This window comes from Eupeodes corollae, chromosome 2 (genome assembly GCF_945859685.1).
Source record: "Eupeodes corollae chromosome 2, idEupCoro1.1, whole genome shotgun sequence".
Taxonomy (NCBI): domain Eukaryota; kingdom Metazoa; phylum Arthropoda; class Insecta; order Diptera; family Syrphidae; genus Eupeodes; species Eupeodes corollae.
The window spans coordinates 88,651,820-88,669,941 of NC_079148.1; the positions used below are offsets into that span (position 1 = coordinate 88,651,820).

The window sequence follows — 18,122 nt, forward strand, 5'->3', positions numbered from 1 at the left end:
TGTTGTTGTCGTGTTTTACTCCACGATTTTGACGCAGCTGACGTGTTGCTAGAAATTTTTGATATTCATAGTCGTTCTCGTTTCAAAAGTGTTTTCAATACAATTTTCTTTCTTCAATAAATCCTAAGCAAATGTAATTTTTGACTTGTTAAAACTTCTATTGTATTCCAAATTTGTGTAACATAAAAACTAAATTCAGAACATGGCACTCCTAACAATGATAGCACGAGTAATCGATGGTCTTCCACTGGTAGGAACAATGCAAGACGATGAACAGGTAATTAGAAATATTATTATTTCTAGTTGATAAACTAATTGAATCACAATATTAAATGTATTTCAGTCTGGCCGAAGTATATTAGAATATCAAAATCAAGCGAAAATGCTTTTTAGAAAATTGGGCTCACACTCTCCAGCGCGATGCAGTATTGAAACAGGACCTTATCTATTCCAGTAAGAATAAAATGATTAATTTAGATTCATAATATTTACATAATATTTTCACTTTTACAACTCTAGCTATTTAATTGAAAATGATGTATGCTATCTTGTTATGTGCGATAAAATGTATTCAAAGCGACTAGCATTTAACTACCTAGAGGATCTTGCCCAAGAGTTCCATGGCACGTATGGCAGACGTGTCAATTCGGTGACACGTCCCTATGCATTTATCGAATTCGATGTCTACATCCAAAAGGCCAAAAAACAGCTAACAGATAGAAGAAGAAACATAAATACAATCAACACACAACTACAAGATGTCCAGAGAATAATGGTATGCGTTTGATATTAAATTGTTTAAATGTAAATTGAAAACGTTGAAGTTCATTCATTATCATAATTGAACTTAAATTTAAAGATCAAAGGTTTAAATATTTAGAAAGACAGAAAATTTATTTGTAGCTGTGCGATTGCACGTATGTAAATTTTTCATAGGTAATCGGGAATTAATTAAAACATTGATCACTCTGAAAAATTACAATAATTAAAATTGGATCATCAAAGGTAAAAACTGGCTATTCAGAAAAATATTTACATCGTTGTGTGTTGTTAGACTGACTGAAACCTTCGTTTTTTAATATGAAATAAGTTTGAGAAGGTCAAGCAACTCATTACCATCAATTTCGAATTAAAGTGTATTGAGCAATATTTCAAGCTTAACTTATTTACTTATTTTAATATGCTTTAAAAGTTAAAGTTTTTTTTTAACTTATTTTCCAGAGCGTAATTTATGTCTAAATTCTTTTCTTTGATATCGCATCTAATCCGTTTAAGACGCCCAATATCTTCTACAAAACATTGATATTTTTTGCAAATATTATACATGTACGTTTCAAAAACTGGCAAAATCCATAATAAGATCTTATAGTTCAAGATTGGATGAGTAATAATTACTAAGAGTAGTAATGAATTTATGTGCAAGTGAATCAAATAAAAACAGATAGGCCAATCAATATTATTTTCTGCCTTCATCGTTAGCAAATACTTTGAAGATTCTTACTTACTTAAGGTGGCGCTACAGTCCTGTGTGAACTAGGGCCTCACCCAACAAACTTCTCCATCTAGCTCGGTTACTAGGTAGATGTCTCCAGTTTGGTGAGGTCACCTTCCACTTGTGCGCGCCACCTGGTCCGCGGTCTTCCTCTACTGCGCTGTCCTGTGGGTGCGGATTCGAAGATTTTGAAGATTAGATTTGTTTTTATTTTGATAACGTTAATTACAACTTTTTATAAAATTTACAAACAAACAAAAAACGTAGCTTTACTGCCTAGTTGACAAATCATAAAAACGATAACATAACTCAATAATATAAAATAAAAACTTTCATTTATAATTCTACTTCTATAAAGAAGAGCTAGCCTGCAGAATTGATATAATTTTTTAACTTCCATATTTTTAAGCAAGAGTTTAACTTGATTATGCGTCAGTATTTCGCTACCAAAAGCATTCCTTCTTATTGATTTAAGAACTGGACGTCTTCCAACAAAGTGTAAAACATCTTCCCTTTCCTTTAAATTACACAATGAGCATACTGGTATAATTGGTAAGTCATCTCTATGAGGCATAAAATTCAGCTTCATAACTTCACCTCTCAATTGAAACCATCATTGAAATTTCAACAATGCTATTATCGTCACTAAAATAATTCCTCTCTTCTAAGTTGTGATTTAGTTCACAGAAGAGCTGTCTGTATATAAATCCTGTGGCGTCATTCAAGTATTTTTGTTTTATGCCCACTGCAGAAATGAGCTGCTAAAAAGAAGCTTTTAAATCATCCTGGTTATTAAGTTCCATTGCACATTCTCTTGCCAAATTTATCCAATCAGCACACCAACTTGTTTTGGTTCGTATTACTTGAAGCGCTACTATCTATGGAAGCCTATTATTGCTCATCTTCATAACTCTCAAGATGTAATCGACTTACATTTTTAGGGTTCGCATGAACATAGGTGATAATCCTGATTCCAACATAATAACATAGTTGGGTGTATTTGATGGCAGTCTAAAAATTCGCTTGATAAAGTATCGGTGAAGTTTCTCAAATTGTTTCGTTCCCCAAGTTTGTGCCGCGTAAAACATGACAGACTCATATACCGCTTCAAATGCTATTCTTTTGTTAGAAAAACATCTTTTCTAAGTTGCGCTAATTAAACCTTTAGCCTTAACTAGTTTCTCTCTTAGATGAATTTTCCGTGACAACTTCAATGACCTCTCCATTATAGAACCATTTTTCTTTCGCTGAATTGCGGCCTCCTCCTCGTTAAAAAATCAAAATTTTGGACTTATTAAGGTTCACCATCAAACTCCAAAGCTGACAATATTAATACAGGCGGATTCTCATTAATTGCAATGATTCAGGTGATGCTGCCAAGAGAAAAATGTCGTCCGCAAACAGCAATGCTTTTATTATTAGTCTGGCGAAGTCTATGCCACCTGGTAATAGGTCTGTGAGATCTTCAACAAACAAGGCGAATAGACTCGGACTTAATATACAGCCTTGTGTGACTGCCGATTGTGTTTAAAACCCTCTCGACAACTCTTCTCCATTCCATACCTTAAGCCTAGTACATACTTGTGAACCATCTCGTGAACCCATACAAATTTCAGTTTTTGGTTCACCCGTGAACTTGCTCGTGAAGCTGAGTGGGGAACAAAGTGGAGAGTTTTCGTTCACGGGCTATTCACGTGCAAAATGTACGGGAACTGTTGGTGAAGCTTTGACATTTGGTTTGTTCATGTTCACAACGTGTACTCACAAGTGTGTACCAGTGAGCAATGTCAAAAGTTCACTTTCTCCACTGGCGAACGTTCACTTCACGAGGAAGTATGTACTAGGCTTTAGCAATTGTATCGGCATATAGATTCCGAATAACTCCCGAATTTCCATGACATTCCGTTACTGTACAGCTTGTAGATAAGCGCATGTCTATCGATCATATCAAATGCAGATTTAAAGTCAACGAAAAACGTATATAGCTTCTTGTCCTTATTGAGGAATGTTTCTGTGATACTTTTAAGGGTAAAAATGTGGTCAACCGTCAAATTTATTAACGTTTTTGCAAGACCAGCGTGAATATTTTATATGAAGCATTTAGAAAGGATATTCCTCTATAATTAGACACCTCGGCCAAGCTCCCTTTCTTATGAATCGGGAAAATGATGGACTTCTTGAATTTTAGTGGTATCATTCCTGTTTCCATGACATTGTTATATATAGTTGTCAGTCGATGGATAAGCTCTGCTGTTCCATACTTATAAAATTCTGCTGGTATGCCATTAGGTCCGCATGCTTTCCCATCCTTAAGTTCCATTACAGCTGAAATCACTTTTTGGTGACTTATTAATGCATAAAGGGTTTCATTTTTAAAACACAGAGTAGCGTTTCCCTTCTGTTGGATCCAACAAACTCTGAAAGTGATCTGCCAGCTGATCAGAACCTATACTAAAATGGATTGAAAACTTTTTTCCGTTCAGCTGCTTTGCCAGGTTCTAAAACTCCTTTCCGCTTAGCTTACATATTGCCTGGAAAGATCTATTAGCCGACAAATATTGGTTTTTGAAGTAGCCATCATTCGAATATCTATTTGCTCTAAGCCAGCTAAACGATAATTCCCGTGCCTTTCTACAGTCTACATCAAACCATGGCTCTATGAAGTTCTCCCAGGCTTTGTTGGCAGCTACAATTAGATACGACTCCTTGATTATTTTATCCAGCTTGGATAGATCACAATTTCTTTGACTCAGCAGTGAGATATCAAGCCTTGCTCGTTTCATCTCGTTTGTCGGTTTCCATTTCAGTTTCTGTAGGAAATTTATAACCTTGGATTCTTGAGCTTCTCTGGAAATCAATCCAAACGTTATGATCATTGGAAAGTGGTCTGAATACGGTATATTCTCTATTTTCATGTCAATCTATGCTCATTCCATTCGTTGCCTGCCTACGGGACTATAGTCTATCACAAAGTTTCACTTTGGATATTTTAAGTCTAATATGGGGCAGGTAAAAACTTACAATTAATAATGATTTTTTTAAAGTAAAATAAGATAATGGGCTTCAGGCTTTCCAAACAAGCCTTCCTGCATGTGTTAAACGTTATTGAGGAAAAACTTAAACCGATCAAAAGGCAGCAATCCATTCCAAATATACTAAAACTAGCAGCCGTTTTTAAATTCCTGGCCCAAGATAGTTACCAATTAAGCGTAGGAAACGTTGCTTACATAAATAGCAAAATACCACATAAAGAAACAAAGTCATTTTCTAATAATGTTCTTTGACAGAACATTATTTGAAAAAAATGTGTGATTTTTTCTAAGAGATTTGGTTTTGATAAGCGAGTTCTTGAGATAGAAAGATGAATTCTAATCAGAATACATCAGACATTCTTTCATCGATTTATTGATCCACAAAATAAACTTCTGGCTTGTTACACATTTATTGAGCAAGTTTTACATTTGTATACTGTTATAGTGTAATAATGCTCAGCGTAGTCTCTAAATTTTGGGCATCCTTTTCATTTTACACCCTCTACGCTCCAGCATGCCTCTTTATAACTATACTTAAACTGCTTTTATATTAGTACATCGCCCAGGGGCTAATTATGAGGTTCGCGGTGGATCGTTTTGCTATCGAGTCTGCCATTTTTCAATTTCTGCTTTCGATTTCGCCTTCTTCGTTTTGGATTCGACCAATTATCGTATTCGAAGGCGAATATTTAAAATATAATGTTTGTTCGCGAGTTGAAATCCGACAGCTTTTTTTGGCGGATTCACTGGCGAAAGAGTGTGTTCATTATTATTCACTGTTCAATTTCGTGTATTCTTTCTTGATTGTAATTATATAAAAATTTGAGTTAGTTTTATTTTAATTTTCTTATAATTTATCCACAATCCACAATAAAATGTAAAATTTTGAATAAATCACCGAAAAATTTCACAAATTCGATCAAAACAAAACGGAAATTTGAAGCTGTCAAATCATTGGAATATAAGAAGAAAAAGTCAAACCAAAAGTGTCAAATCACTGGAATATAGGAAGAACTATTTTCGCTTCGCCGCGAATTCGTTAATAAGGAAATACGACGCGAGGCGTATTTGAAAGGTCGAATTAAAAACGATCCGGCGCGAACCTCATAATCAGGCCCTAGATCTACCTGTTCACATACTAAATACTAAAATTAGAATAAACAGTTTTTACAATGATGTTCTAAAATTTTAGCACATACAAATTATTTGAAATAAACTCGTATATTTTTCGTGTCCCTGCACTGTTTTCTTTTTGCATTGATAAAACTTTTATAACCAATTAATATTAAACCCAAACTTTTGTTTATATTTTAGGTTCAAAACATTGATGATGTATTACAAAGAGGCACAGTCTTATCAGGTAATTTACATTTTTTTCACATTTTCAAATTGCTTTTCAAAAATAAAACAATAATGTAAATTTTTTTTATTTCAGAACTTGATACGAAAACCCAAAACCTGTCGATGATGTCGCAGAAATATAAAAAAGATGCAACTTATTTAAATCGTAAATCTATGTATGTTAAAGCAGCAGCTGCGGGAATTGTTGTTGTAGTGTTTATATTATATTTTTGGGTATTATAAGGATAAAAGAAAACAGAAAACAAAGAAGCTAAACAAAAAAAAACGAACACACTGTGCATAAATTATTTTTAAAAAATATATATTAAATTAAAAAATTCAACAAAAGCAATTCAAATTTCTTACAGATTAACAGCAAAGTTGATACTAGTGAGATATTCAAGTACAAAATAGATGGTAGCTCATTTTTAACTTAAGTTTTATAAAAAGAAGAAAAACCGAAACAAATTTATATACAAATAATATGGATTGGTAAGACTTGAATCATCTTTCTCGGCACATGGCACTGCTGGTAGGAGTTTCTTCCTCTTCAGTAATGTTCCCACCATCAGAATCGGATGATGAAGATATTTCATCCCAAAGTTTTTCATCGGAAAATAGATAATTGCTGGGCTCTTTTTCGAGTTGTTCACGTTTAAGGCGTCGCTCTGCACGCTTTTGCTCTATCAATTTCTTTTCTAGATCTTCCTTAGAATCATTTTCTGGTTTGTCTTTCTTGACAAGTTTATCCATAGTTTTTCGGTATGAACTATTTTCTTCTTCAAGGTCGTCATCTTAAAATAAAGTAAAAATAATTTTAATTTAACAACATTTATGTGAGGGAAAGGAAATTCAATTCTGTCAAAAAAAACGAGTTTCTATATTCGAACATAAGCAGATACTTGAATCTAATATAACATAATCAATTTAATTTAGTTATCATAGCACTATACTCTCAAAGGTGCGTGAATCACTCCGGATCGAATGAGTAATAGGTGCAAGCAAGGTTATAAACATAGCTAACTGTGCAGAGTTCTATTTATTAATTGATTTCTAATGTTTAAACATGGATAAAACATTGATTTATGAAAAAAAACAGAACTCGAAAGATAAGCCGTAAAGAACTTACGAATAAGACATCAACTGGTTTTGTATGTTTTAACTTGGATGAAAATCAGGATGAGCCGAAGATAAAGCTCTCTAGGAACTGTAATTAAATTTCATTACCGAGAAAAAAGAATTGAAAGAAAGCGGTAACTGAAATGAATCATTGATTCAGCAATATCTAGATTAAAATGAATTGATGTAGTGCTCTCCACCAGGGAAAGCGTTTGTATGCGATCGCGTCTTATGCGCCGGAGTCATCTCAGCTAGGTCAATTTATAACAGAGCTCGGAAAACTTTTTAGTTGCAACTGAACTCGGAAGAGAACTTCTATCTCATGGCCGGTGATTTAAATGCCAAACATGCAGATTGGGGAAATCAAATACAAAATCCTCGTCGTAACCAGTTATTTAACTGGATTGTCCAGTACAATGCCCAGTATATGCTCGACCTGTTGGCTACTGATAGACCATTATTCCCAAGGAGCGGTGCATATCTGGATCTTTTGCGAATGGACTCAAGACAATAACTGACACTGTGGGTCAGACACCAAGATACTGTTTACGGACGATCGAGTACGACAGCGACCACTGCGGACTCGCCGCCGTAATACGGCTTCCAAACGAGCTTGTAGAGTTGGATGAGTACATGCCGGTGCATTCTTACAATTATAGTAAGACTCACTGGCCGCGCTTCTCCAACGCTTTAGCGAGAGAACTTCGGTCTAGAAACATATTCTTACCAATCGACAGGAATTTGACAAATACCGAGATTGACGGATATTTGCAAAAAATGGACGAGACAATCTATACCGAAATACAAGGAACGAGACACTACGAACTTGGACCGTAACGTGACTACAGATGCACTGCACAGACACAAACAAGGCTTAAACTTTTGTACCGGCGGCGCAGGTTTACTGACCCAAACAATCTGGAGGTTAGGACATTGAAGTCGTCGATAAAAAACTTAAACAAATTGATCAAAGAAAAGTATCGATTAAACATTACATTTCACACTACTCTGCACATAAATGTGTAGAGTAGAGAACACAGCACCTTGAGCAACTAGGCTATGTAAGGTGATAACAATACAAAACATTAATACAAGACAGAAGGACAGAACTTTTTTGTTGTCGAAGATCCGCTGGAGAAAGCAGAGGTGGTGGGGGCTGCTTTCCAGCAAGTGTACAAGGTGAATCCTAGCATTCGCCCTAATCACGACCTGGAGAATAAAGCCCTGCAGCATTACTTCTACCTGCGTAACGACATAACGCAGTGGCGATCTAAGAACCTCGGTTTTACCAGGTTCAATGACGAAAACTTGTCAAATGCCATCATCGCCGGGCAAAACGGGACTAACACCTTTTTTCACGAAGACAGGGCTTCAGCACATCTTCGATTCATTAAAGAAAAAGAAGTCAGCAGCTGTCGATGGTATACCCAACATTGTACTATGATATTTACTTAAGAAAGCTGTGGACATTTATACCACTCTGTTTAACAACGTTCTGAATAATGCATATTATCCGGTCCGTTGGAAAACAGCTGTGGTACATCCTCTCCCGAAAAAGGGAAAGGACAACTTTAAACCGGCGAATCTCCGGCCGATAAGTCTGCTGCCGAGTATCAGTAATGTATTCGAGGAACTTATAAATAGAGCTCTGTCCAAGCGGGCTGAGAACAAAAAAATAATTCCGGATAATCAGTTCGTCTTTAAGGCGGGACATGACACTATTCATGCTGCGTCTAAGCTTGTTTCTGATATTCAGTGGAACAAATCTAAAAGACAATTTACGGGTGCTTGTCTGGTTGACTTGGAGAAGGCCTTCGACACCGTATGGTTAGAGGGTCTGTATCTAAAGTTAAACAGACTTGGCATAAGTAAACCACTGTTGTATATGCTTTATAACATGCTTAATAGTAGACCGGTTTATTGTCAAAATTAGAAATGTAACATCCACCAAAATCTTTGATATTAAAAAAGGTCTTATTCAGCATTTACATTGCATTACATTTACGTTGGACCAAATCGACAGCCACTGGCGTGTAGTAAAGAACCTTGGCATCTGGTTGGATCAGTACTTGTATTTCGACAGACATATGAGACGGTTGTTTTTTAGCAGCCGTGTTGACAGCAGGGTGAAGGTGATTTGCTACATGGCCCTTATCGGGCCGATGATTGCCTATGGGAGCCCGGTATGGTTCAACGTTGCCGGATCTCAAATGGAAAAGGTTCGGGTATTTGAGAGACAATGTCTGCGACGTTACCTTGAATTACACAGAACACTAGAGTCGCAGTACAAACATTACTATTATAACCCAGGTTCTATACAACAGAGCCAACATAAACAGAATAGATAATTTCTTGCTGACGCTTGGTAGAGGTCACATTGCGAGAGCGAGTCCACTAACAGCTTAATCTTTGGGGCTTACTACCCCAAGAATGAGTACTACGAAAGGGCACGTTTAAGTGGCAACATTCCGCCCGAAGCTTTTCCCTATTTAGACAATCGAGGGCTGATACAGGATAGGGAGGCGGATGAAATATACACTGTTCACAGTAAAGACACACCACGTACAACGACTAGACTATACAAGGTGATAACAACAGAAGGACAGAGGAAAGGAACAACAAATAAATAGAAAGAACAAATTACAACAAAGCGGTAGGTTACGCGATTACCCTCCATCCGTTTATCAGTGCTTTATCAGTTACAAGGCCGTTCATTGTGTTCATTGGCACACTTAAGTCTTTAATTTCAATTTGTTCACTGATGTATAACTTTTCATACACCGCTACACGGCTGTTTCGGTCATTATTTCGATAGTGATGCTTCCTTGACTCGTTGTCTCTTTAAAAAAAATCGTTATAAATTTCGAAGATAAAAAATAATTTTAGTTGATTAGACTGAAAAGAAGCTTCTCATCATTCCTTTTACTTTTCTGCACATATTATGAAGCCTATTTTCGTGTTTAAATTGAGTAATGAAGTATGGAAGGGCTCCAATACACAATTGCTGCTATGTCTCATACTATGCAACAAAACTAGTTTTCGAATTTCCAAAGACTTTTGTTTTCCCTTTGATGTCATTTCGACGTAGAACAAGAAACTTCTTTAAAATGTAAGGAAAAGTCTTCGTAAAACAAGGTTAATTGAAACATTATCATTTGACATGTAGTAATAGTACCGTTATAAAGCTACTACAGTTCAAAAGCAGCTAGAGTGCTATTTTGTGTGAGAGGTTAAGGAGTTTTTTTTAAATTTAATTTGCGAATTAATAAATGGAAATGCAGTTTTTTATTAAAATTTAATTTCAACTAAAATATTTTATAAAATGATGATTAATTTCTACCAATTCTATACATTTTCTAGGAGAAATTGCATTGCTAAAATTAACTTAATTCTCTGTGTAGTCCAGTTAATAAAGGTTTTCACCTCAAAAAATAAAACAGTTTTGAACTTGGCACACTTACTAAGGGATCTCTGGTGATCACCAAAAAGAAAGTCCCCAAGAATCCGACGTGAGTTCTAGCGGCAGTTAAGAGAAACATGGAGTTTATTTCAGTTTTTCACGTTGTTTCATTTGTTTTACAAAATTAAAGCTTATTAAATGTTATAAGAAAATGCTTTCATAAATTGTATCGTATCTCTTATAGGTTTATCTTCAAAGCTATTTGTCGTATCAAAAATAATCTTCTTCAAAATTAAGGCTGATATTAATTTGTTTGTACTTGTATTAGTTTTTAAATAACTCTATCGGTATTTAAGGATTGGGTGGATTTCACCTGTTAATTTCCTATATTGGTTCAGTACGTTTTGATAAGTTTAAGTATAATACAAGAGTTAATGAGTTTCTGTTGAAAAGATGTTACATGGAAAAGCTTTCGCTAGAGCGGTTCTTGCTGCTTTAATACTAATACAGGCACCTTTAACTAATATAATAATGGAACAAGTCGACGACGTAAGCCAACATAATTTAGATTTTATTCACGCTGAGCAATATGGCGATTGGAAAAACCATATTAAATGTTTGAAGAATATGATTCCATATTTCCATGCCGCCGGACACTTCTCGTACGCCAAATCATGTCACCTGTATTTGCAGGACATGATAAAACTGCCCGATGAATTTAAAAACTTTGTGCAAGAGGGTTACTTTATTATGAGAAGAACTGACCAAATTTGGACAGGAGTGTGGTCTGATCCGACAGATGAACATTGATAGACATTGTAAAGCTGTCATTTTCGTTTCAAAGTCATCCTTTATTTCCAGTTACAAATGGAATCAATGGCAAGTAGCATCGTTGTGCCGACGAGTTTCAGAAGTAAAACTGTCACAAAAAAAATCGAGCACTCCCTTTGTCTTTTATGTAAAACTCTTAGCGGTCGTGTATCTCACTCTAAAGGGGTTTTCCACGTTCCTTAACTGGGGTATATGATATATAGTGGTATATGCCCATTAAATTCATACAACAAAAAACTCTTACGTTCTTAGCAACTGGTTTTATCTCAACAAAACTTTTTAAAGATTCGAGATGGATCTGTATAACTGTATAGAATATGTATAAGTAAGCAGTCCGAAGGCTTAAAGACTTGAATGGAATATGATTTGGCTCCCTTTCCATTACCATTGTTTAATGAAAATGGGATGCGAAAAACAAAGAAGTCAGAGCTAAACGACATGTTTACAATATCCATAACAAATATTGATTTCCTTGACTTTGACATTCCGATATTTTAACAATTTGCAATTCCTACATTAAGTAGGTACCTTCAAAAACCTTATTAGGCAAAAAGTTGCACTGTAGTGTTTGATGGTTACTCTTCTTTGGAATACAGTACAAAAAGAGCAGAACAAAATCGAAGATACCTAGGAAGTCAGTCGATATTCAATTTGATCATGTAAACGTGATAAATATCAAACAAATAGATTTTCTTTCCAACGAAAAGAATAAGTCAAGATTGATATCTTTTCTATCCACGGCAATTCGTAACCAAGGAATAGAGGTGAGAGAAGCACCTGATGATGCTGACCTATTAATTATTCAAACTTCAATAGAAAAATGTTGGGAGACTGCAAACGTTGCAATGATAGGTGAAGATGTTGGTCTGATAGTTCTACTTATGCCTTTAACACCACCAGAAAAGGAAATCATTTTTGGATGTAGTTATTTATATCGTAATACTATTTTTTCTTCAAGAAAAATAAGCTTTAATTTTGTAGAAGATTATTTTTTGATACGACAAATAGTTTTCAAGATAAACCCGAAAGATCGAAAAAAAACATATGTTTCGCTTCATTGCCGCTAGAGCTCACGTCGGATTCCTGGGGAATTTTTTTTAGGTCATCACCAGACATCAAAACGGTTGGATTTTTTTTTTTGAGGTAAAGGCAATTTTTTTGATCATTCACTGGACTAGTGGCTCTTAAGCTATAAGCCAATATTTTCTTAAGTTTTTCAAATTATTTCTATTTATTTAAACATAAACGATTTTGATCCATCCGAGATTAATTTTATATCGCAAGTTTTCCATTTACAAATTTTAAAGCGAACACAAAATATTTCAAACATCTGAAAACAACGTGTTTACTCAGATGTTTTGTGTTAAAATTTTGTTATTATTAGAATAAAAGTAGCAATAAGATAGGAGGCTTCTAAGTTCGCCTGTATTTGAGGTAATTTTTGAGTAATAATAAGCTTGTATTATGCATATTCGACCTCAAATTTGTTGAACTGAAATTAGCAGACATACAGTACAGTGCAAAACATTTGCAAGTAATACTGCCTATTAAAAAACGAGCATTCTTGTACATAAAAGTTGTTCCAATTAAATTATTTTTATTGCTTTAGACTTTTTAATGTGTCACCTTACTGTTTATAATCTTAAAGCATTGATCCACAGACAAATTCTACAAATGCACTGCTTTTAAAAAAACAACAATGATTTCAGCTGTGCAAAACATTTGCAACCAGTGGCCATTTCTCTTTTCGTCTCATGTTGATAGCAGTTAATCTGATTTATTTTGAGGTTGGTAAGTTTATACGTGAAGCCTGATTTGTTAAGTATGTTTTAGCCGGAACTTTGATCGATAGAACGGGTTTTTGAGATAAATTCTTTTTGAATCTAAAAAAAATAAGATTTTGTTCTAAAAATAGCGAGAAACAAATATTCATCGGATAAAAAATCCAGAATTTTGAATGATTTCAAAAAAGGAGGATCTCAAAAAGAAATTTCAGAGGATTATTTCATTCACAAATCAACTATTTATAGAATCATCAAAAGTTGAAAGGTGTTATGCCATCATAGAGGAGGAAGTCCTCGAAGCACCGTATCAAAAGATGATTGAATAATATTAAATTTCTTCCGAAGAAACCCCCCAGCATCATCCACGGAAGCATAAATTGAACTTATCTTAGCCATTAAGTATCAGACGCCCGGCACTGCAGGCCGGAATGCATGGTTTTCAGATTGCAAAACAGCAATTAAATAAAACAAATGTGAAAGCTCGTTTGGCTTTTTCAAAAACTCATATCAATTGGGGTCCCCAAAAATGGGAAATGGTCTTGTTTTTTGACGAATCAAAGTTCAATATGCACGGATCGGGTAGAAAACAACATATCAGGAGGCCAAGAGGTGAGAGACTAATTGCAAAATACACTAAAGGGACGGTCAAACATGGAGGTGGTTTAATTTTGGTGAAATTGTGAAGAGAAGAATTGGGAGCAACATTTGTAAGTACAAAAGTGACCTATTCGCTGGAATTCAGAGGCAGTGGAATGACATTCCACAAATGGTTATTAATAACCATATAGCTTCGATGCCCAGAAGATATACCTACAGCCGTTATAAAAAATAAAGGGTAAGCAATTAAATATTAACATTTCTTAAAGTAAGAAAATAGTTTGAAATTTGGTTGAGATCTAAGTTGCAAATGTTTTGCACCGCAATCTTACCAACTATTAAATTATTTAGTTATTTATTTTTTGTTTAAGTAAACAGTTATTTATTTTTTGTTTAAGTAAACAGTGTTAATTTTTTTCCAGCAATTATAACGTAATATCAAAAAAGTTTAGAAAACTAAAGAAAGAATTTTGCTGTTTGATTTTCTTAATAATTACTTTTTTAATGAAAAATGTTGGAGGTTCTAGTTGCAAATGTTTTGCACAGTACTGTAACTTATGACTGGCATGGATGTAGGAACACTTGGTTAGAAACGTAAGCGTTAGATCAAAATAAACAGTAAAGATAAAAGCAAAATATTCAACTAGCAGCTGAAAAGTTTCATCGCTACTTGTAAACTATTGGTAATGCAAGACGCTATGAAGAAGGCAAACATTAGATAGAATAACATCACCCCGTGTCAAGTCTCAAAAAACGTTTGGCCTTCACTAGATTTAAAGGCCTCGAGTTGCATAACCGGGCACTGTCTTATAGAAAACGACACCACGCGGCTAGCCGTATTCTCAAGTGACTTTTGCAGAAGCTGTTTGGATGAGGAAGAAGAGGAAACAGTTCTTCACCACCTCTGTACATGCCCTATTCTAGCTCGAAACACAAAAATTACTTAGGAGAATTCTTCTGTAATGATCTAAACGATCTCAATCATATTAACATATGATTCCTCTCACGTTTCGTAAGGGACTTAAGCTGATTTCATTGGGTTTAGAAGACTCTAGATTCAAAATGGGTCATTAAAGTGGCCTAAGTTTGTCCTACTGCATCACGGACCGCCACTTTAACCTAATCTAACCTAAGTAGGTTCTTCCCTCTCTATGTTTATAATCTTATGATTTATTGTAAAAAAATAACTTGAAAAAAAGAAAAAAAAATGATATATTAACTTACCACTATCGATGATATCCAAATCAAAATTATTTTTATCGTAGATAACATGAATACAAGGATATTCAACTAACACTTTTCCAGCTAAATTATCTCTTAGGGTTTTGGAACAATCTAATCGATAAAATCTGTTACGAGATCTCTTTACACCCTCGGCTTTTAGTAATATTATCAAATTCCCAATTCCTTCACTTTGATAATACTCCAAGCACTTTTTTCTCGGCACAACTTCTGGATTCTGTTCGTTGACATACTTGTCAAGCAAAGTTCCCAGAGTTTCATCCTCACAACACTTCTTATCAACAAATACCAAATTTTCAGCATTTGGAAATACCCAGTCCACACGCCAGTAAATTATATTTGTTTTAAAATCTAAATAAGAGCTATTCTCCTTACGACGCGAAAAGTTCTCCAACAAAAAACGGATAGTTGTCTTTCGATTAGCAGCAGCGTTTCTCAATCGAAATAGTCCTGATGGAAGAATTTTATTGTAACGGGTGTAACGTTTGATTCTGTCTCGTTTGCGATCCTCCACGAATCTGGTGCATTCTTCCAAAAAATAATAATCACTCATAAAATCCATTTTTGTCATTTTCTTTAATGGAATGAATTTGGTCCGATCCCGTATGCCACTGCATTCCAGCTCCTTTTTATGAATCTGCAAGCAGGCTAAACAACAAGTTTTAACCTCACATTTGGGACAAGTGTACTTGGCTTCGTTGGCTCCGCAAACTTCGCACTTTCCCAGACGTGTACTGTAAAATAAAAAGAAGCAATTAGTTGGAAAATATAAAATAGTGTTGGCAGTATTGAAGGAACATGAAGAAAATGGTAAGTTATTCAAGGATTTGCGTGTAAAGTTAAATTTTCACCTGAAAGTGCTCGGCGACGAGACGGATGTTGTGGAGTCTGTATCACTGTCCATTTCGCAATGACGCTTCATTTTGTTTGTCTTTGAGAACTTAAGTGATCTTTTATTTTGTGTAACGTTATTTTTATTGTTAATTTAACAGTAAGTTAACTAGAGGTTTATTTAATTTATTTTTTTTTAATTTATTTATATTTTGTTTTTGTTTCAAGTTTAAGTTTTCGGAATAAGAATTAGGAAATTTAACTTAAGTGAAAGTGATGCCACTTGCAGTTTCTAGTGCTATTTCCATTTATATTGTAAAGTAGGTTTAAGAGTTAAATGGTATTAAATTCAACTTTATTCAAAAAGCTGTTTCTTTAATATTTCAACTGTTATTTTTGGCATAGTTTCACTTTAGTATGATATCAAAAATAATCACATTGATTACCAAATATCAAATGACAGTGAGGTTTTTTTTGGAGTACAGTAGATATATACACTAGCAGTAGAACCATTAACACAAAAGTTAAAGCGACATTCTTGAAACCTCCTTGAGACTCGATGGATTTGTTCGTAGAGTATTGTCCAACACAAAACACTGACGATATTTGAAATCTCAAGATGATATTCCGACAGAATATCTTTTCAGTTAATTTCAATAAATGTTTGCTAATCTAATTACTTGTGTGTTTTTGCAATGAACAAACGACTCAACCTTTATTTAATCTTTTTGTTATTGTATGTTTTCAATTTTGTATGTGGCCCTTAAAAATGTTGTGGTGACTCCATATCAGCTGTATTGGAGCTTTAAATTAAAAACTGTTTCTGTTTGAGAGTCTATTAAATAACTTTTGATTGATATAAGTAAAAGCGAACAATTAAGAATTGAAATTCTAACGATGAAAAACATAGAAAAGTTTTCAAACACTCTCCCTTAACGTGAATTAGAAATAAATTTAAAAAATATTATTAAATTAATTCACATAGTTTATGTATTGCGTATTGTTTACATCTATCAATTTTTTTTATTAAACTACTCCTAAGAGTTTACAAAACGTATGATGTTCAACTTTGTGTAGGTTCTTAGTTAAGATATCTGCAATCATGTCATTCCTGGAAATATAGTTTAAATTAATAGCGCTGGTACTGTGCACCTTTTGAAGTGCTTCCTTTGTGGGTGTTAAACGGGGTTTTTACCAGCTGTTGAGCTGTAAGAATATCGCCATTCAAAGTTATATGAGAATTTTCAAAGTCGTTGCCTCAAAGCCTACAAACCAATCTTTTAAAATAAACTGCTTTTTTAGCTGATGCGGATAGAGCCATGCATTCTGCCTGAGAATTGCTTAATGCCACTATTGGTTGTTTTTGGAGATTTAATGATATGGCAGCATCAACAAGCATGCACAAAAACCAGTGCACTACTCTCGGTCTGAAATGGAACCACCATCGATGACCTCAAACTCTTTTTTAAGCTGAGATTTCATATGTTGAATGGATTCCTCACTTTTTTTCAGCCAAAATTAAATAATCTACATACACTGTAATGACTCTCAAACCAGCATCATCAGCATCAGCAATTTTTCTTTGCAAGCTTTCCACATCGTAGACTCAGGAAGAAATAAAACTTCTCAAATGGTTTGGAGAATGATAATATTACTTCTTAGTCTTCCTGGTTTACCAGGTCTAATAATCTTCAGCCTACCTTAAGCATCTATCGTCGTCTCAGTTTTCTGATTATCATCTTCGCTGCTTGTATTCTACTGCTTTCGCTTTGAATATCGCTATATTTTTTGATTTCGCTCTTCAACTTGATGAGTAATTTTTTTTATAAATCTTAAAATCACATAGTTTTGTTTTTGTAAGCTGATTTGACTTATTTGTTTAATTATAATAAAATTGATTGCACTGTGATTTTTTCAAAAAGTCAATGTCAACAAATATAGAGCTATCTGTTGCACTCGAAGATCCGCACATAGTTCGACCATAATCTACTAGAAAATTGGTAATTTCTTACTGAAAACTCAAAAAACACGGCTAATGTAAACTTTCAGTACCCGTGGCGTTGGACTGTCATGCCAGAGGTCTTGGGTTCGATCCGTGCCTGTGTCATCTAAAATTTATGTTTCATGGGTACTGCCTCTTGCGGGGAACTGACAAAATCTCCAGGTAATTCTTGCCATGAAACGGCAATAAATTGGCCGTTCAGATTTGGCATATAAACTGTAGGTTCCCTTTATTCCCGACAACATTACTCGCACACAGGAATGGTTGAGAGTTGTAAGTCACTAGGCACTAGTTCTCAACGGACTTTTGCGCCACCTAATTCTTTCATTCAATGTTAATTTTTCTGCCGTGAGACAAATGTCACTCCGAATTAACGTATTGTAATACATCATTTTTATTACACATATTTATTAAATTTGTAAGCAATCAATCGAAATCATCAGTGTTTTAT

The 18,122-nt window shown here is 34.6% G+C and overlaps 3 protein-coding genes across 4 annotated transcripts in view; 2 read left to right on the top strand and 1 right to left on the bottom strand.

Moving 5' to 3' along the window:
- Positions 1–6,213, top strand: LOC129948057 (vesicle-trafficking protein SEC22b-B). Its single transcript, XM_056058874.1, has 5 exons — positions 1–277; positions 344–453; positions 520–775; positions 5,839–5,884; positions 5,960–6,213. The coding sequence occupies exons 1-5, from the start codon at positions 203–205 to the stop codon at positions 6,106–6,108; spliced, it is 636 nt and encodes a 211-aa protein (XP_055914849.1). The 5' UTR covers positions 1–202; the 3' UTR covers positions 6,109–6,213.
- On the bottom strand, positions 6,171–15,902 carry LOC129948054 (box C/D snoRNA protein 1). The gene is made up of 3 exons (XM_056058871.1): positions 15,690–15,902; positions 14,821–15,572; positions 6,171–6,659 (listed from the first exon to the last, which is right to left on the bottom strand). Exons 1-3 carry the CDS (start codon positions 15,758–15,760, stop codon positions 6,370–6,372), a joined length of 1,113 nt encoding a protein of 370 aa, XP_055914846.1. The 5' UTR covers positions 15,761–15,902; the 3' UTR covers positions 6,171–6,369.
- The window catches only part of LOC129948053 (folylpolyglutamate synthase, mitochondrial), a 20,862-nt gene continuing 14,591 nt past the window's right edge, over positions 11,852–18,122 (top strand). The window contains exon 1 of one of the 2 annotated variants that reach the window (XM_056058870.1): positions 11,852–11,979. The gene's annotated coding sequence lies outside the window, so the exon portion shown is untranslated. Of the gene's footprint in view, positions 11,980–15,511; positions 15,649–18,122 lie in introns of those variants that run through there. The other variant, XM_056058869.1, reaches the window with a different exon arrangement.